At 44.6% G+C, this 21,533-nt stretch overlaps 1 protein-coding gene across 1 annotated transcript; it reads right to left on the bottom strand.

The window, feature by feature from the left end:
- Positions 1 to 18,857: 18,857 nt before the first annotated feature.
- Positions 18,858 to 20,936, bottom strand: LOC147904520 (transmembrane emp24 domain-containing protein p24delta3-like). Its single transcript, XM_087394558.1, has 4 exons — positions 20,345 to 20,936; positions 19,964 to 20,173; positions 19,602 to 19,678; positions 18,858 to 19,504 (listed from the first exon to the last, which is right to left on the bottom strand). The coding sequence occupies exons 1-4, from the start codon at positions 20,561 to 20,563 to the stop codon at positions 19,360 to 19,362; spliced, it is 651 nt and encodes a 216-aa protein (XP_087250684.1). The 5' UTR covers positions 20,564 to 20,936; the 3' UTR covers positions 18,858 to 19,359.
- Positions 20,937 to 21,533: the final 597 nt, after the last annotated feature.

The raw sequence follows: 21,533 nt of genomic DNA, 5'->3' as shown, positions 1-21,533 counted from the left end.
GCATCCTCTGGATCACTTTGTCCGCACCAACTATGCAATCTTCTTTGACTACACATCATTTGATAGAGATTATAGTTCTACTACAATGTACCTCACATACTGCTATCAGTTATTTTGATTTGGTGACGCTCGTGTATGTCATAACCTAATAGATCACATCTTCATGGCTACACCAACTGGCTTCATATCCGAATGCCTATTCTACAAAGCAGATGCACTGTCCATGATGTTCACCACATAGCCATACACATTGTTCTTCATGCAGCCATCTTTTGATCAACTATAGTCTTTGACTGCTTGGACTTTACTTTATGCATATTTCCTTCCTCTTCACTTCGGTCTATTTTTTGGGTTTTATTCGCAAAATGAAGGATGACCTACAACTTCACAAGAAAATGCATGTTATGTATGGGATCTAGTAAGTTGTACTCATTGTACAAGCTTCCTCTATGTAGTCACTATGTCCACATATGCACAGACTACTCTTATTCTTTCATCTTTTCTCTTGCAGTTTTGGATGCTATCATATGCACCAAACAAAATCCACAAAAAGGTCTCGTACATGCACCCTCTACTTACCTAGTACAATTTAAGAGGGGGTGTTGAGGATGGTGTAAATTGCACCATACCTTAAGGGCATTAGGGGAAAACCCTAACCGTAAGGGATTCTCATGTATACATTCATGATCATGTTCAATACAACACAGTGTATAGGTAGATATCGTGTGCACTTCTCTCTCTCTCTCTCTCTCTCTCTCTCTCTCTCTCTCCCCTCTTTATCATCCACCTCCACTATTTCCATCTAGTGAACTCCATACCCTCCACTCTTTGTTCTCTCTTTTCTTTTGGGCCCCCACCTCTTCCATTCTATCATTTTCTTCCATCCTTTGACCCCTTTCGCGTTTCCCCTTTTTAGTCATTCCGCCTCCAATTTCTGTCAATCCCCTCCCCTTTCATCTCCTTTGCATTCCATTCCCTCACGTCCCCATTTCCTCCCACTTTTTTTTGTCCACCCCATATCCCCCCCTTCCATCCTCTCTCTCTATGCCCCCTTTCATTCCATCATCTCACTCTCTTTTTCCCACCTTCCATCCTCAACCTCCTTTCCCTTTCAACCCCTCCCTCTCTCTTTAAGACTTTGTGTGCGTACTCCCCCTTCTCACTCCACTAACCCCTAGCTATCTTCCCTTTGCATGTCACACGTCGCACTCGGCCTCTCCACCTTTGCTCCAAGCATGGTACCCCTGTGCCTTGGACATCGTATTGCATGATCGTGCCCACCGCTTGGCCCAAGGTGCTTCTATGCCATGCTCATCAACCATGTACCACAACTCCATTGCTGTCATACTCTCGGGGGCACTGCCTCATAGGCATGCCACCGCATGCTCTACCCCATATGCTATGACCACGGCATCGAACAATGCACTATGCACACCTTGAGATACCACCCAGTATTAAGCCACCACCTTTAATCCCTCCCTCGACCTCTCCCTCCCACGTGCATGAGATGCACCTTTGTGACCTTCCTTATTCCACCTTGTTGCCCATGCTGCCACCCTCCTTATGCACTGTGCGACCAGGCGCTGCTTGCAAAACCACCTCCACCCATTCTATCACCTGATCATGCCTCATCTATGAGTAGCCAACCTCGCCCACTTTGGGTGCTAGATCTGGCATGTACACCTATGCCCCCCATGACGTATAATGCCTAACCATTACACTCCATGGCTCTGCCTCCATTCTCATGTTTAGGCTACCACATCGATGCCCTTGTTGGTGTGCTTCTGACATCCATGAGCACACCACCTGTGTCTGCCCTCAACCTCTGCACCATTTGGTCATTGTTGGCACCATGTGCATTTCCCACCGCATGACCTCTATTTCTAGAGCTTCACTTTGCTGTCACCTCCCATTCGAAGTCCACACCTCTAGCACTTCTTCTTTTGAAACGTGACCTGCCTTGGGGTGTCGGGTTGCACTACTGAGACAACATCCACCCATGCATGCCTTATTACCCGCACAACTGCTGAGGAGTCAAGGATGTTGCACCCAACCACCCCCTCCAAATTTCGTGATGTCTCGATCACTATGCTAGAGGCATGCCACACACAACCACCACACCTGCAAGCAACAGAAATCTACCCTCTGCCTCCATCGCTCACTCATTATGCACCACTCAATGCTAACTTTGTAATTCCCCCACTGTCCTAAACGTTGATTTCTTCCGATAACACCACCGGTAGCCATCTTATGTGCTTGCACCACCCCTACTAGCCAGCAGACTCTCCAGTCTCAACAGCCACCACCATTGGCGATGTTGTCCAAGCCTCCAAATCCATGTAGCTCCACCATGCCATCTCCAACTCATTTTGCTGTCAACACCACCTCCCACCCATCAATGTCCTCCTCCTCTCTTTGTTCCTCCTTTGCCATATCACCTCGACTTAGACAGTCTCATCTCGCTGACCCACCCCCTCGCCACATCATCTCACAAAACCACCAATCCTAACCTAAACTAACCCTGAATAAACCAAGTTGTAGCTAACTACACTACTGTATTTAGTGTAATCTAGCTCAATTGACCCCATGTAAGGTTGGAACTGACCCAAGGTTAGGAAAATGTAACGACAAGTAGACTAATCAAGCTCAACTGACCCCATGTAAGGTTACAACTGACCCAAGGTTAGGAAAATGTAACGACAAGTAGACTAATCCCACCTCCGTTAATGTTAAACTAATGATGGGTCAACAAAATATAGCTAGAGTTAGACTAACCAACCCCATTATAGTTTAATTACATTAGATTTAATGCTCTAAAGAGAAGGTACATTTACATCTAAAATTAAACCCTCAACAAAGCCTCATTTTCACCTCACCCTAACTTTGATGAAATTGACCATGTCAAAGCCCACCTTTCGCACAATGAAAGAGCGTATCGTGGATGAATTTTCCAATGCAATTGCACTGATTTTGGGCATTTCCAAGTCCAATCATTGCATCAATTTTAAGCACTTTGTGAAAGAAAAAACACCATAATGTTAATAAATGGTAATAGAATTTCTTGCAATTTTTGCCACTAGGATTAGCCATCCAAAAGAAGTATTTTTATAGAAACTCTGAAAATGATTGGGCAAACTTTATCAAAGATTTAATCAAGGGGAAACATTTTATCAACAACTTGGCATTGTTCAAGAAGGACACCAGTAATTGAAGAATGCCATCAATAGGAGACCAATGAGATCATGACATCTGAGTCATCAAACCATACATAAGCTCACCTCACATTCAATTGAACTGATAACTCAAAACACTTTGAGAATCCACTGTTGTTATGAATAAGATCGGCAAGCTACAATGAAGTTAAAATGCTCCTTTGGCTCCTGCGAACTCCCTCCCCTCCTCCGCTCCCGTCTACCCCCCCTCGCACTGCGCGGCCCTTCCCTCCGCTGCCGCTCCCGTGCGGCCCTCCGTCCCCCTCTCCTCCCCTTCTCCCGTCGCTCTGCTCATCCCCCCCCTCTCCATGCTCCGCTCGTCCCTGCTTCCCCGCTCCACTCTTCCCCTCCGCCCGTCGCTCCCCCCTGCTCCGCTCCTCCCCCCCTCACGTTGCGCTACCACCCCCCCGCCCTCTCCTGCCCCCCCTGCTCTAGTGCCACGCTGCCCCCTCCTTCCCTCCCTTCCTCACCTCTCCTCCCCACCCCCTCTCATGCGGCGCTGCCACACCTCCCCTTCCCCTTCCTCTCACCCCCCTGCACTGCGCTGCCCCCCCCTCTCTTTCTCCTCCTTCCTCTGCCACCCGCCCCTTCGTCACCACCTCTCTCACCCCCCGCTTCCTCATATCTTTCCATCCCTCCCTCTTCCCTCCCCTGCCTCAATCCCCCATTCCTGCCTCTCCGTTTCCCTCTCCTTCCCTCGCCTCGGAGCGTTCGCAGTTAGTCAATGCGATATGGCGGCCACGTGCCTAAAACCAGTGGCCCAGACGGACCCCCCCCTCCATTAGCCTATTGCGTAACCTTAACAGAGCACCAGGTCTCTTTGGTGAAGCAAGCCGCCATGGACTTCTCCTAGACATCCGTTTATGGGAGAGTCATTGGCTACTCCCCTTCACGAGCAGACATCAGGGAGGACTGGTTGCAGTCCACCCTCTACCTTGAGGACAGTCACATCGAGGAGGTTGCACTCATGGGACGTGGCATCTTCTGGCTCAAGCTCTCCTCAGCACAGGCTGCGAGCGATATGGTCAGGCGATCCCCCACATCTGTGGGTGGGAAGATCATCCTCATGGTCCCATGGTACATGGGTTTCAATGTAGCGGACTTCGATGCCTGCTTTCACATTCCTCGCCATCCAGTTACCCTTATCTTCCCAGGTCTCGCAACCGAGCTTCGCCCGATCATCAAGGACCTGGGGGCGCACTTTGGCTGGCCTTTGCAGGACACCTATGTTGATGCGGCGGTAGCCCAAGGGGTGCCATGTGTCAAAGTGGTAGTCCTTGATCCACAGAGCATCCCCTCGGAGTTCGAGATCGAGACAGACACAGGTGTGGTGATGCAGCGCATTCTGGTCACTAGTCGCCCAAATCAGTGTCTGAGATGCCACAGCTTCGGGCACCAGGCGCGCTCCTGCCCTCGCTTCACAAGTACAGAACCTCAGAAGACCCCCGTTCAGGTAACTTAGGACCTCCCCCACCAATCAGCGACACCCCCTCCCGAAGGGGAAGGCTGGACCGAGGTCAACCGAGGTCAAAAGAAAACGGAAGGGAAACAAAGCAGGACCCAAAAAGCCTGCCCATCTACAGCAAGAGCCCCCCCCTGTGGCCACTACTCATCAGTAGCCCGGTAAGGGGAAGGAGAAAGGAAAAGAGAAGATCAGTCAGCCTCCCCCTCATCCTTCCCCCTGCCCTCCTTCCCCTCCCCCCTCTTCTTTGATCCCCCAACCCCCACCCCCTCCAGGATCCCCCCCGGCACTGGTGGTTTCCGCTCCACTCTCTTCCTCGAGCATGATCCAGAGGGAACCCCCCCATCTGCCTGAGCCACCTGCAGCCCCGAAGCCAGCACAGACCTCACCCGCGCCTATCCCTCCTGGCCCGGTGGAGGGGAGAGGCCCTTCCCCGCCGATGGCCAGCACCCCTCTCTCTGGTTCAGACTCCTCATCCTCGTTCCCAAGCCCAAGGGTTGCTCCTAGAGCTCTTCCATTGGAGTTTTATCGAGTAGGACCTTGGGATTATTTGGATGCAGCGGGTATTGGCTCCTTCCCTGCATGCCTAGACATCAGCATCTTCTTCCTCTGTAAGGGGGCGGAGGGTAAGGTGTCCGTCCTTGCCCCTCACGATGGTCCTAGCTATTCCTTCACTATCTCCAGTGAAGGGAATGAGCAATGGACGAATGAAAATGTCTGGGAGACGATAAGAGATCAGTCCCAAGAGCAGGTGCAGGACTGGATCGGTAGTAGAGCAGCGGAGCTTCTTCAACAGCAGTGGAAGGAGGGTGACGTTCGTTTGCGATGGCGCCACAGCGCCAAACATTTCCGACTCCTGGTCATTATTCGGCCACCTCTGGAGTGTGGGCCTACACGGAAGGGCTCCGCCCATGGAGGACCTCAGAGGTAGCAGGCTTCTACAGTATCTCCCTGGCAGAGGCGTCGAGCTGGTTAGAGAGAGCCTACCACCACAAGACGAAGGGCCTCTCCCTGCTGCTGAAGGTTTTAGAGGATGGGTTCGATGATCCGGCCTGTCCTTCGAAACCCTCACAGAAGCGCCTTCGTCTGCACACTGGACATCCTCCGACCACTTCGACTTCGACCATAAGCAGACAGCTGTTTGTGGCCCACCTTCCCTCCTCATGAGTATACACATAATCTCTTGGAACGTCAACGGGTTCCACTCATCAGGAACCCGCGGCCCCAGGAAGATGGTGCTCAAACAGGAGCTCCAGCCAGCCTTGGTGGGAAGGGTAGATGTGCTCCTACTGTAGGAACACAAGCTTTCAGCTTCTTAGACTAGTATTTGTGGAAAGGTCCTCACAAGACGCTCCCACACCTATTGGGAACCTTCGATTGGCGAGCAGGGGAGGAGCGGGGGTGTTTGTACCTCCATCGACGCTTCTCTAGTTCAGCATGTGTGTGGTTTTTGACAAAACATGCATGCCTCAGGATCTATGAAGCACTCTAAGGTGGATGGAACTTGTGTGGAAACATGAGGAAGAGAGTGCTCATGACATGTATCTCAAGTCAATTAGGTTCCAAGATAGATTAGCTTGGACTCATAAAGAGAATCTTGAGATAGTGCAAAGTGCTTGATTGATTTATTTCAAATGAACCTCCCTTTTATAGGTGAGGGTACTTACATCCATTTTGCTTGCTCACATGTGGGATATCTCCTCCATGCCATGTGGCAGCTTACCCTTTGCTCATACCTTTGCTCTACATGTGCTCATGGCACCACAACTCTCAACACCTCCCCTTGGTGCCATAATCCTTTGGCTACTGCAAGGTGGTTAGATGTGAGTTACATTCCATCACCTCCCCTTAGTCATGCATTGCTACTTAAGGTGGTCAAGTGTGGCTTTTTACATGTCAATACCTCCCCTGGGTGCTTTCATAGCTACTCTCAGGTGGTCAGATTTGATTACAAACATATAGGCAAGGTTGGCAAGGTTTTTGTTTTTCAATACATTCCATTGATGTCACCTTTTGGCTCATGGCTTGATGACGATGGCGTTTTCTTCTTCGCTTGACGTAGTTTGATGCATGATGCTTTGTTCTTCCATGTGCCTTGATGCTTTATGTGTGGATGCCATGCTTCGTGCTATGGTCATCTCATGCACTTGTGCTTTTGGCATGCTTATAAGAATGACATGTGCATTCATGCTTTGATTTGTCATTTGTTGCAAAGGTCTTACCAATTGATTTCTTTCAATATTGGCAGTGTCTAATTGCATACAATGATTCTGACATGACAGGCACGTAGAGCTCGAAAAGACGATCACTTTTCCTTTTTGGAGCGTGTCTAAATTCCTCGTGGATTGCAAGTTACGCCTTGTCGAAGTTTTTGAGAAGAAGAGGGGGCCTTGATGATGTGGCACAGAGATTCACATGCAGAATTCAAATTGTGCTTCACAAGGGACTCTGTGTGCTTAGGTGGAACTTTTAACTAACCACATAACTTAACCATGGCTATGTTTGACCTTACTAGAGTTAAGTCTTATCTGCCAACTGGCACTTTGCTAACCAAAGACCACTAAACCAAACTTGGAGTTAGCTAAACTGAACCATGGGTCCTATCTGCCATGTGTCTTTTTGTGTGGAGACCTTGGAGAAGAAAGAGGAAGCTTGAAGCTTCTCTCTGCGCTGTGACGACGATGGCGCTGCGGGAGGCTGGAGCTCACAGCGAGTCGTCGTAGGAGCCGTTTGATGCGAGAGTCTTCTTTGCGGTTGTGGCAGCTAGCAATCGTAGATGTCGCAATGTTTCATGGCTTTGAGAGTGCTGCAGGGTTGGCGAGCTCGTAGTAGGCGTTGGACATCGTTGTTGCAGGTTGGAGACATTCGGGGCTGCTGCGTCGCTTGATGCGGCTGAAGGGCCGATGCTGGTTGCTATGTCCACATTTCTTCTTCCGGCAATTTGCAGCTCGTGGATGCAGACGTGCCTAACACTTGCGGGAGATCATCTTTTCTTGCTAGCACCATCAGGGAAGGCTCGATAATTCCACCCCACAGCCTCAGCACCAGATGGAGCGTAGACTCTTTCTGAATGTTATAGTCTGCCAGAGTGCAGCCATCCTCCAATTGCTTGCCCGCAAATATGAGACGACGTTGATAGTATCGCTGCTCTCGACCTCGAGGGTGATGGTTTTTCCTGTTTTGGAGAGGCTTATCTCAAGAAGGCCCGTAAAGGTGCCCAGTCTCTCGCAAAGAATGCAACAAACACAAATGTTGCTTAGAACGAGTCCTCGATGAAGGAGTTGTCTGCCATTAAAGCAGTTTTGCAAGCTATGGAGGACTACAAGCAGAAGTTGCGGTGGTTGCTTTTGCCATGGGAGTCTTTCTCCTTAGAACAAAAAACTGATCTCTCCCTCTCAGCACAAAGAGTGAACTCACAAGAGCTCTCTCTTTTTCACAATGGAACTCTCACAAAACAATTGAACAGAAATCTTCAACTCTCATGGACGGAATTCTTTCAATCTGAAAACTAAAAAGTAACCTAGGAGAAAAACATGAGCTCCTAAGACATGCCTACAACTAATCTAGGAATGGAAGCAATCCTAGTGAACTACTAATGAGCTAAACTAGGAGAGCTAAACCTATGCTCTGATACCATGACAAAACATGCGTGCCTTAGGATCTATGAAGCACTCTAAGGTGGATGGAACCTGTGTGGAAACATGAGGAAGAGAGTGCTCATGACATGTATCTCAAGTCAATTAGGTTCCAAGATAGATTAGCTTGAACTCATAAAGAGAATCTTGAGATAGTGCAAAGTGCTTGATTGATTTACTTCAAATAAACCTCCCTTTTATAGGTGAGGGTACTTACATCCATTTTGCTTGCTCACATGTGGGATATCTCCTCCATGCCATGTGGTAGCTTACCCTTTGCTCATACCTTTGCTCTACATGTGCTCATGGCACCACAACTCTCAACAGTTTTGGCACTTTGATCCCAGGACGTGCGCTTTGGGTGGGCTTGAATATTGAGGGATCCTGTATCGGCATCCTCAATATCTATGCCCCTACCGATCTCAGATGGAGAGCCGCTTTTTGGAGATCCTTGACAGACTTGTTGCCAGAGATGGACTCTTGGATTGTAGGAGGGGACTTCAACAACCTTGAGACCCTAGAGGATCAGCAGGGACGGGGCCCAGAGTTCCTCGGTATAGCTCAGGCAGAGCAGGCAGATTGGGACTCCTTTCTATTCGCAGTGGGAGGTCGAGACAGCTGGAGGGAGCCTTCCTTTCATAGGTGGACAGGGAGTCTGGACTTCTCTTGGGGTTACAGGAGGGAGGGAGGCAGACTTCTGGAGAGGCTGGACCGTTTCTATGTCAGCAATTGGGCACTTGGTAGAGGTGGAGAGTCAAGAGTGGTTCCAGGGACGACACTCTCAAACCATTCCCCAGTCATCCTAGTCCTGGACTCAGCCTCTCACTCCTCTCCTCCACGCTCATGCTGGATCCCAGACTCCATCTACTCCAGAGCAACGGTTCACAACAGGATAGTGGACCTGTGGGAGCAGGATTGGGACCCCACCGAGGATATGGTAGTACAGGTAACTCAGGCGCTTGCTGAGTCTAGCCTCATTTGTCAGTAGGAGACGATTCAGGTCAGGAGCAGTGTTGGGCGAACGAGAGGGGTCTCAGACGAGATCTCGCTTCGATTCAGTGGATGCAGTAGTCTTCTCCAGGCTCTGAGGAGCTCAGACAGCAGGAGGTTCGGGCCCGAGCCATGCTAGAGGAGATCACCTAGCGTCGCTCAGAGTTCTCATTTCATGCTTCCAAGTCCTTCTGGGCTAGGAAAGGCGACAGGATGTGCAAAGAGTTCTTCAAGACTCATGGACAGAGGTCAGCAGGGGAGCACCTCCGTTCTCTTAGGGCACAGGATGGTAGTGTCAGGACAGATCCAGACGAGGTCCGGGACTTGGCGACAGATTTCTTCAGATCATTGTTCTAGCAGGAGCCCCCAGACCCTCGTGGCCGCCTATGCAGGGAGGAGGTGTGGAGGTCTACACCCTGGCTCATGCAGCCTAGCATGAGTGACTCCCTTTCGCCCCTTTCACCGCGGCGGAGATGCAGGATGCGTTGAGCGTTATTGATGGGCAGAAATGCCCAGGTGAGGATGGCCTCTCCAGAGCTTTCTTCACCACCTTCTGGGAGCAGATCCACCGGCCCTTGCTCGCAGCCTTCCAGCATATCTTCTCCAACGGGCAGATGCCAGAGAGCCTTGCGACAGGCTTGATTTGCCTCATCCCCAAAGGGGGTGACCATCAGGAGATCAGACAGTGGCGTCCTATCACCCTCCTCCCGACCGCCTACAAAATCCTTGCCAAGATGATCAGTAGCCGCATCCACCCCCTACACGACTTGATTCATGACACCCAGACTGGTTTTGTCCAAGATCGCAGCATTTTGGACAACATCTTCACTTTCTCAGAGGCGACGGAATGGGCCCAGCACAGTGGCTAGCACCTTGCCATACTCCTTCTCGACTTTGAGAAGGCATACGATAGGGTAGACTGGTCCTTCTTGGAAGGTACTCTCTCTAGGTTCGGTTTCCCGGACGAGTGGATCAGAGGTATTGCTAGCCTCTATAGGTCGGCCTCTAGCCAGGTTATCATCAGTCATATTGCTAGCCTCTAGTCAGGTATATTGCTAGCCTCTAGTCAGGTTATCATCAGCGGCAGGATGGGGGAGAGATTCACACTCGAGTGCTTGGTGCGTCAGGCCTGTCCGCTAGCGCCCTACCTCTTCCTATTTTTTGCCGAGGCCATGACCCACTTCCTTCAAGCTCGTACCACTGGTCTTCGCGGGATGCGTCTCCCTATTCAAGATGATGCAGAACTTCTGGACTCCGAGTATGCAGATGACACAGCCCTTTATGTGCAGGATGATATCGAGTCCGTTGACATACGGAATGCACACACTTTGTCTCTTAGTGCTCTTGCAATAATGAGACACATAATGAAAAATATGAGATCATGCATGCTTGCAAAGTATTTGTGGGATAGATTGGCAAATATGTATCATGTCAAAATGAAACACAAATGATTGTATTGCATAATCAACTCAATGAGCTTAAGATGCAGGATATTTGCTCAATCTGGGAGCATATATCTAATATTGCAGATTTGAGGGATCAACTTGCAAACAATGATAAGAGCATTTAAGACAAGAAGTTAGTCTCAATCAATCTTTGGCTCCTTCATATGGAATGCCTATTACAGCTCTCAATATTTCCCTAGGAGGACTCCATATAGATTTGCCATAAGTAATTTACATCTTGAGGCATGTAACTAATAACTTGCTTTATGCTTTTCATAAAAAATAGACAAATGGGACATGCAAGAGATTCCAAGGGTTAATAGAAGATGTCTTCCACCAATTTGTTATTTTCCCAAGATCTTGGAAGAAATTCACCTGCTTATGGGAGAGCCACTTAACTAGAGGGCTATTATCCTTGGCAATGCTTAAGAAACTAGGAAAGAAGTGTGGAAAAAAGTAAGAGCATATGAGCTATTGCCCATGTGGATAGCCAAAAAATTCTTTTTAATGATGCTACTATCAATCCTAAAATATCCTTTCTACTTTGGTTTAATAGGACTATACAAGATATATAGAAGACACCAATTTTTAGCACATGTAATTAAAACTCAAAGAAAGAGAATGGGAGTCGCTACTATCCATAATGCCATACCTAGAGCAAAAATCTCTATTCCTACTGCTACTATTATTGTCTCTAGAGCTATTGCCACTGTCCCTGTTGCTATTCCTAGAGCTACTAGTACTATTCCTTCTATGATGTTGCTATCTCTAGAGCTGCTACTACTACTATTGCTATTTCCCCTACTAGTGCTACTCTTGACTTGGAATTTTTGGAGGCATCATACATTGGGTTTTTGGATTTCTAGCAACTCCTTGTTGGTCTATCTACACAAGGGATTTTGGCCAACTATTGGAGCCTACTGGATACTATTGTTTGCTCCCTGTAGAGGCTGTGAACTCTTATTAGAAAGGACTTGTGCACCTATGGTTATTGATGTTAAAGATTTAAATATTTCTTACCAAGTCTAGCTGTAGTCTTGACAATATCACATACAAACACCAAAAAAGGGACAGCCACCCTTTTTCTTGCCTTATTATCAAGAGGTTCCAAAAGGAGGGCCATGGGTTGCCTTATTTATTGTCTTACATCCAAAATAGAATCCAAATGTCCTTTATGTATGTTTGTAGGATGTAGAGATTCCATATACTTTAAAGTTATTACAAAAGTAGATAGAGAAGATAGCATAAAAATCAAAAGATCATCATTAAATGCAAATAATAATCCAAGGATATGACGTGATAAGTTTGCATTATCAAATTTTTGTTGAATATCATCTTTTATCATTAATTTTTTAACCCTTTAAGCTATAGCAAGAATTAAGACATTAGAAAATTAGTAGGTATAACTGAAAATATCAATGCATTATGAGTCTTTAAGGATTCTTATTTGATTGACTTGTGTGCGCATCAATGTGATGGGGCATACTCCACGCTGCACATTGCAAATTCAACACAAATATCACCAACTCAGTGAGTAGGGGAAAATGTCTTGTTGCTTTAAAATGTAGTGACATAGCTTCATTTGCAATATTCGGATGTGCATTGATAGCAAAACAAACATCCAGAGTGCGAGAGTTAATTTGATCAGATCGGATCACAACAGCACAGTACTATGTGCATAGATTCGAAGCTTTAAAGGAACTAATTTCAAAAGACCACACAATTGTAAGACAAGTGGATGATTACTTCTTCGTGACCGAATTCAAAATAGAGGAAGCTGACATGATCACAGCTTGTTGTGGATCAAAGATGCACCGGGCATTTCAAAATCAACGACAATGGAGATTGTCAATTTCATTGACAAGTACATCGCAATAGATATCGCACAACTAGAACTACAAGAAAAAGACATTCAAGTGCACAAGCATCATAAATCATGTCGAAGGCCTAGAAAACGATGTAGATTTGGCTTCCCAAGACCGTCCATGCACGAGACAATGATTTTGTGGCCATTGAAAGATGAGGAGCAGCAAGAGGTCAACACAAAAGACAAACACATTATCAAAATGTTATAAGAAACAATGATTGACAATATGGACTACAACACATTCCTCAATCATTTAGGGTTTATGAAAAACCAATATATGGTTGCCTTAAGATCAAGGCTAACACAACCAATGGTGTTTTTGAAAAGACATCCAAAAGACATATATACAAACAACTTCAACCCAAAATTGTCAAAACTATGGGGAGCAAACATAGACATACAATTCACTATAAATCTGCATGGAGCAGCAGCATACTGCACTTCATACATGGCAACGTCAGATAAAGCAACAGTAGAGGTAGTGAAATAGGCAATAGATCAATGCGTCAAAGATGGAGCGCCAGCAAATGAAAGAGTAAGGAAAATGGGAAATGCAATACTAAATACACAACACATTAGTGCACAACAAGCTATATATTTGTCCCTCTCATTACCGCTACATAGCAGCACAAGAGAGTTTATGTACATAAACACCAGCAAGCCAAAAGAATGAACATTGTTGCTAAAACAAAGATGGCAACTAGAACAATTAGAACCATAGAGAAATATTTTTTGATGACATTGTGACAAAGTACAAGAATCGAAATGGTACATTACAAGACATTTGGCTAGCACAATTTGCGAGCCAATATACATTGACTGCAGGCAAAGGAAATAAAAGGAAAAGACCAAAGATAATAAGGTTCAACAACTACTCAAGAGAGAAAGACACAAAAACCACTTTAGAGAGCTTTGCATGCTATACCTACCATTCATTGTGAACGAGCACTCAATACAGACTCACAAAGAAACATGGCAAGAAACTTACACAACGAATGAGCAAACAATAGAAATGAACAGAAGCCAATAACAAAAAACAATTCTTCCAATTGAAGAACGGCAGGGACCCGAAAGTGAATCTGCTTCATCGATAACCTCATCCGATTCATGGCACGAGCACGACCAATATGACCTCAACCTTGACATCGGTACGCATTCAAACCAAAAGAAACTCAATGCAACACCCACGGACACAGTGGAACAAATGCCAAATGAAGAATACCACTGGCTTTTCAGGCTTTTCAGGAATCTAAATGACAAAGAATAACGTCTCATAGTGGACGACATAATTTTAAAGAAAAGAAAGGATCCAGCAACACCTATACATCTTTCCTTTTCGGGAATGCAGGAATAAGTAAAACATACGTGCTACTCCTAATTGTACAAGCCCTCTACTCCCACAGAGACACAAACAACGCAGAAAAACAAAGAGCCTTGCTTCTAGCATACACTGGAAAAGCAACAAGAAACATTGGTGGGAACATGATACACGCAGCCTTACATTTATCCCTAATACTTGCAAACTACATATAGGGCCCGCACTAGATAAGATTCAAACACTTTCCATACTATATGAAAGCATGGAGCTAATAGTTATCGATGAAATCTTGCTACTAGTAGGCCACGCTACGTTTGCAGTTGCTGACATGCGAATGTATGAAATAAAACACAGCTACGCGGAACCTTTTGGAGGTGTCGACGTCCTGCTATGTGGCGACCTGTGCCAAGCTCGCCCAACTAGAGACAACTGGATCTTCGACGACAAAGACACAAGTGCAACACTCTCGACTAACATCTGGAAAACACAAATCAAATAGTACGAGCTCGAGGAACCAATGAGATAGACACACATTCAATACTTAGACATCATTAATAAAATAAGAGTGGGCAACCAAACTGAACGAGACATCGAAACACTGAACAAGTTATACAATAGACATCCTCCATAGAAGGAGAAGATTCCACACCTTTTCTACACAAATGCACTAAAAGATTAGCACAACGAAGAAGTCTTCCAAATACTACAAGGACAACCTCACATAATACAAGCAGAGGACCATAGAAAGAAGACATGCAAAAAAACAATAAAAATACCAACAGAATCCACAGGAGGACTACACTATGAATTGAAATTAAAAATTGGAATGATTATTGAAATCTGCTCAGGAAACTTGGACATTAGCGATGGCCTTGTGAATGGCGCAGATGGATTGTTCATGGGATCAAACATAGGCCAAACACAAAGAGTCATATGGATCAGATTTGATTGGACGAAACACTAGGTACAAAAACAAAGCACTATATGAGAAAGGCACACCAACAAAATGGACACCCATAGTTCCGATACAGAGGGAATTTCAAATAGGGAAAACCCAACTCAATATGATAACAAGAACACAATTCCCAATCCAGCTAGCGTCCGCCAGAACTATCCACCGATCACAAGGGCTCACAATGGAGTCAGTACCGTTCGACCCAACTCACGTGAAAACACACGGCCTGGTGTACACATCGCTATCAAGAGTACGTGCACCAAAAAAAGTCTACTTGCTCAACAAAATAGAAGCAAAACACATAAAAGGTGACAACAAAGTAATATAAGAAATAAAAAGACTCTAGTAGACATGTGCATGGCCTATACATCAACAAAATATACGTACAACCGAAACACAAGGAATAACAATCCAATCACTGAATACTTACTCAACCATTGCACATGCGGATGACATACTCTCAACAAAAAACATAAAAGCAACAGACATCATATGCTTCCAAGAAACAAGAATGACAGATACTAAAAGACTACACATTCCATGATTCAAAGAAATAACAAGAAAAGAGGGCCTAGGGATAGCAACATACTACAAACAAGAAATAGACATTACAGAGGTGCATTACGAAAACAGAAACGATACCCAGTCATTGCTCACTACCATCATAACAAAAAACAAAGTAAGACTGGCTATAATCAACATATATAAGGCACCAAGAGCAAGAACAGAGATATTAATCAGAAGCATACAAAAACTGCTAACAAAAATAAAAAACAACACAATAACATACATAGTCGGTGACTTTAGCATCAAATACAAAGTCAACACAAAACAAAGAACACAACTACAAGATTTCATGAACCAAAACTGCATGAAACAAAAGATTACAGAACCAACAACTGTATATGGATCAACATTGGATGACATTTGGACAAACAACTGCTCCCAAAAACAAACATTTGGTATAAACATTGCTTACTGGTCAGACCATTCCATTACATACGCTACAACTTCAATATCATGAGGGCAGGCCCCTTGAATGAAATTCACCTTGTTTCTAAGACTCGCTAGTTATAGTCCGGACTTGCTTGTGGCCCGTCCTCTCTATGTGATGTTCTCAATTTGAGGCACACCTCGCCTTTAGACCTAATGCTCACCCACCTAGTTGATAACTGTGCTCGTAGGTTTGTGCATAGACAAATTCTTGAAAATAGTCGGTGTTCGGACTCTCTGTGAAGAATTTTTGGAGTCTTCGTGCAAACACCACAATGGCCCTTCCATAGCTAGGTCCTCAACATGTCTTGATCGCAATTCAAGGAATCGTTCACTCCTAGTTTGGACATAATAGTCACACACACTTTCTTGGAGCATCGCCATGGTCTGCTCAGTCGTCCTCTTCATTGCTAGGGGCCGTCTACTATTTGCATTCTCACCATTGGTCATCCATCCGTAGCTCCAAATTTCTCTCTCTTAGGTTTGCTTCTACCAACTTCTCGCAGCTCAATGTGTAGGTGCTCTTCTTGCTTGGCCGTATACTTGTTGTATCGTTCTAATTGTGTTTCAGACATTTGTTAAAGCTTCTAGTAATCTGCAGTCTACCTAGGTACAATCTTTCATCTAGAAGCTTATCGTCACGTAGGCCTTCAAAAGCCACAAGTCTCCTTGTGAGACTCGAATTACTAATAAGTAATAATATGCAAATCAATGTATAAGGAACTCTCATTAATGAGGACGTCTCTACAAAGTATTGAGTGGATCGCACTTTAGACTCTTTTGAGTATCTTGTGAAAACTAAATGATCATCTAATGGATTAGTTCTTGTGAATGACTCTTCTAGTACATCTTGTAGGATGTTAGTAGGGTTTCTATTAATCAAGTATACTTCTCTGGCACATGCTTCTATCTTACAAGATTGCTACATAAATGCTATTAGGATTGAGGATGATTTGAGTCATGCTTGGTTGGAAATATGGAAAATGATGGCACTATCTCAATTATTGATGTACTTTCCCAATCACAATAGTGTGTGTTTGCAAAACAAAATGTGGCCATTGGGATTTATATTAGGGAGTTGCAAATATTGAGCTAAGATTTAAGGATTAGTACAAGGTTGAATCCAAAGCTAGCTTCTATCTTAAGGGGAACCAATGAGATTCCCTTCTGTACGATGATTAGGAGCTTGCTAGCCCACTCTTTGCATTACGATGCTATATGCTATTAGGACCACACTATTTTCAAAAGGGTATCAAGGTGGCTTGTGTGATTAATACGGCAATGGAGCAGTTGAGTCAACTTTAGTGATCTTATTTAGTAATGCTTGCTTGTCCTTTGGTTAAGGTTACTCTTGCTGTTGCAATGTGAGGCATATGGCCAAAGTGCACTTTTTTCATAGTTACCAACTTGCTTTTGGGCTGGCCATCCTCAAATATAATCACATGAGTACCACCTCCGTAGAACCTAGATACCCCTCCTCCCCACCAAAAAAAACAAAACAAAACAAAGGGTAAAAAAGCCTTGATCTTCTCCAACAAAAAGAAAGTCAAAGCATGTGATTGGATCAAGATCACATCTCTATCGATAAGAACATCTACACTAAAAAAAACTTGGCATTGTCATGAAGGCGAGGAAGTGGAGGAGGCAATCTACTAGCTAGGGGCACACTCCTAATAAGAGAGAGGAGCTTCTCATGAAAAGAAAATTCCCATGTCTAGATGTGATACCTTGTCCTCAAGCAATTTAGAGCTCTCAATCTCAATAAAGAAAGTCTTTGGTACACGGCAAAACTAGAAACTACATACAAAGCATTGCTTACATACTTAGTAAGCAAAGCATCGCTTATGTTATTATCATATCCAAAAATGAATGCAAGTCACCTGCCTTACATCCACTTCAATACTCAGACATTCTGACTCAATCCAAGCTTATTAGGCCCAAAGATTGTCAAGCATGATAAAAAAGAATGAACCCTGGAGATGCCTAGCACCAACAATGACAAACCTACGCTTACATGGTATCCAAGAGTCAACATAGCTTATACACACAAGGTTAGAGTGATGAATAGCCAAAGTTGTCAACAAACAAAACCATACCAAGGTCATTCTGAAAGTCTAAGATGATAATCCTGCTTGGCTCTATACATGAACTCTTTTAGGTATGCCATCAACAATTACAAGTCCAGAATCTATATTTCCCAAGGTGGCCAATCTGTAAAAAACCATGTTTTAACACGTGCGAGCAAGCACACCTTTAAAGTACCCCTATATTTAAAATTTACATTTTTTAAATAATTAGGTTAAATTTCCATCACAACCCAACCTAAACCAAAAATTTGTAAATTGTAAAAGAAGAAGAAACAATAACTAATTTGCTAACATATACATGGAACAAAAAAGAAGGAAATGATGAAGAGGAAGTAAACAAGAAAAGCTTAGCAACCCCAAAAAAATAACACACATCCAAATAAGAAACTCAGTCAAATTGAGAAAGCATCAAAGGGAATTAAACAAGAGGATAAGAGCACTAAAAAAGGGCAAATCCAGAGTTGCTGCAAGCTGAACTGTAACTGATTAGAAAATAGCACATATATCAGATTCAATTTGATGATCGCCAACCTGAGGTTGAAAACCATCTATCATGCATAGCAGGGACTAGCTGTTATGACATTCCTACCCATGTCATCAGCAGTGTAGACCGTATTACAAAGATATAAATCACAAACATATCGACACACCCACACAGCCTTGACCATTCATTTACACAACAGTCTTTGTACTAAGCTTCTGTCAGCCCTCTGCAGGAGAAGGGCAGATTTACCTGTGATGAAAGGAGAAGGCTAACAAGCTAGAACTCCCTATGAAGACCCAAAGGAGCATTTCTAAGCAGAAAGATAGCAAATAGGGAAACGCTAGGATCTTCAGAAAAACTATTTCCAGAAAAAATATAAAACAGCTCAATTAGATTAAGTATGGAAGACTCCCTGAAATAAGCAAGCTTTGAAGTACAGCCTCTACAAGAAGCGCACACGTACCTTTCAAAATTAGGATACAAGACAGCATTAAAACAAAAGAAGATTGCTTTTTTTCATGAGCTGGCAACGAAAGTGGCCAGTATCACATCTCATGAAGGGTTTGGCATTGTCTCCTCTCATTCACATGGTCTGTTAACCATTAAGAGAGGCTAAATTCAAAGTTTAAGGAAAAAAGCAGCTTTTTCTTTGGAGAGAGTTTCTTCTCTGCTCTCATCACCATACATTGCTTAGGACTCCCACACTGGCAATCCTAAGCATGTAGCACCCTTGAGCATCCGGAGTATCAAAACTGTAAATCGCAGGAAAATTTCACCAATGCGTTGAGCACTCATGCTTTCAAGCAGCTCATCAAATACCATGGAAAACCAAGGTGTGACTGGCCACCAAAAATACGAGTGACTCTCTGGTCTACTTGGTTGATAAATTAAAGAGAGTGATTAATGAGGCCTTACAGCAGCTTCTTTCTCTCAAAGAACGTCTTCAAGTGCCATAGCTGTAAACCAGCCACTACTAAGCTTATGAAAAGGGATGAAATGCTAAACCATGCCATTCGAGTGTTTGTGGTCTCACTGACGTTGCGCATCTCCTCCTCCCTGACCAGAAATATAGAGCATTTCAACTTCTACATACAAAAGCATGAAACAACAGAGCATTAACATCCAACATGACACAAGCTTAAGGCCACCCTACCTTTGACGCAAATACAGCATGGCGTCATGGATAGCTTGGACTGAATCTTCCAGCTTTCTTAATTCAAGTTCAATATCCTGCTCAGGCAACACGAAAATTCATATAAACTTTCCTTCCATTACTGCATTAGACAACCTATGCCCATATACGCAAATGCAGCAACGTTGAGATATATGGACTCCATGCATCAACACAGTAAAAAACACTAGCTTTTCCACAGATTTCAATTAGAAACTTCTTCTGTGCAGGTATCTATACTCTCTTTAAGAGCCCGAGAGCACTCAATCTCGTTCTAATCGCTCGCAGAGAAATAGAAAGAGCGAACACAGATCGGATTGAACGTTTAAAATATGCAGCCTTACATCGATACTCTCTCGTTTGGCAATGCTGGCCCAGTCTTTGGCTGCAACTCCCGTCTTCCAGTCTAACTCAACGCTGATCTTAATTTCTCTGTGAGCCTCGGGTATCCAGAAGCATGCCATGTAGTTACCCGCCTCATCCGCATTGAAGCCGAATTCACCTTCGCTTACGTGTTCTTGGAAATGCACCGGGTTTCCATACGGAGAGGAGACCTAAAACCAAAGAAGGAAAGGTTATAGAAATCTACCATTTGCTAGGATTACATCTTTTAATCGCCTAGGAACTTTTGAACAGAGAACGCTTGTGCAATTTGTGAATTTGTAAGGCCATTTAATAGTAAACGAGAAAGAAGGCGCATCACATGTGGACTAATCCCGACCAACCTTGACGGAGATTCTAGGTGCGTTTTCCGAGACCACACGATAGCTCCCGAGCACCAGAGCCTTAGCAGTCAGCTCTTCCATAAAACACTTGGTGTCGCTGGCATCCATGTCGAAGCGCATGCCAGAAACGCCGCAGATACAGAGAAGGACGATGAGGAACAGGTGCGGTATACACGATATTTCCATTCTGCGATTTGGTGATCTGTGTCCGGATCGCATGTGGTCTCAAAGGTGCTCCCTTTTCCGCCGCTGCGTGAGACGACCCTCAGAAATCTGCCCCTTCCTCTACTGCTCCACCACGGACTCTGCGTTTGATGAGTCCACAGATGCACCTCGAAATCAAAAAGAGTTTCTCCGGCGCTCGCTCTCTTCTACTGTCGCTCCCCTTCCTTGCATCAATTCGGATGATTCTCTTTTCTTTGCTGAACCTCCTTTTGCTCTGATCCTTAGAAGCACCTGCAAATCAAGCATTCAATTCTGCCCTCTCTGCAATCAGAATGACCTTGAGATCAAGCGTTTTCCTTCTCTGCTGATTGCTGAGAGAAATCAAGGATTTTCTGGCTCTGCCCACGTATTGAAATTTCCCCTAATCAAATATATTTTCAACTAATAAAACAAAAGTAAGCAGTGCTTACATTTTGGATGCTTTTCTCTTGGAAGAGCCTAATTCTGATGTTTTTCCTATAAAGGAAATGTCACATCAATGGTTCTCAAGAGTGTGGGAAATAGCACCTTGAGGTCTAGAGCATGGAGTGCTATTTCCCATGGTCCCGGTGTTCCTTCCGTATTTCCTTTCCATGACATAAGGCCCTAAGTACATATTCCTACTTCCACTAAAGAAAGAGATTAAGGTTGTTAAAATGCATGAACATTCCATTAAGTGTGTGAGTGCCACACCTAGCTGTGGACCCATTTCCCACCGGTCCAGGGCTCGATAGGACCACAAGTGCGTGAGTGTAGTGTGGGTGTGTTCAAAAAAAATAAAAATTAAAATAAAAAAATGCATGAACATTACATTTTTATCTATTTTTTTCTTAGCCTGCCTCTGTGTAGGCCTTCGTGAAGGCTTCGTCCCGGGGATAGGCAAAATTTGGAATTCGCTTTTGTTTTTATTCATAAATTGTTTATTGGTCCACGTGCCTGGTTTTTGTTTTTTGGCCTGCCTTGGTGCGTAGGCTTATGTAAAGTG

Source organism: Dipteris shenzhenensis, chromosome 2 (assembly GCF_047967505.1).
Source record: "Dipteris shenzhenensis isolate YYH24624 ecotype China chromosome 2, Dip_SZ_1.0, whole genome shotgun sequence".
NCBI classification, from domain to species: Eukaryota; Viridiplantae; Streptophyta; class Polypodiopsida; order Gleicheniales; family Dipteridaceae; genus Dipteris; species Dipteris shenzhenensis.
Note: the sequence above shows the minus strand (reverse complement) of the source record. Positions and strands in the feature narration are given on the sequence as shown.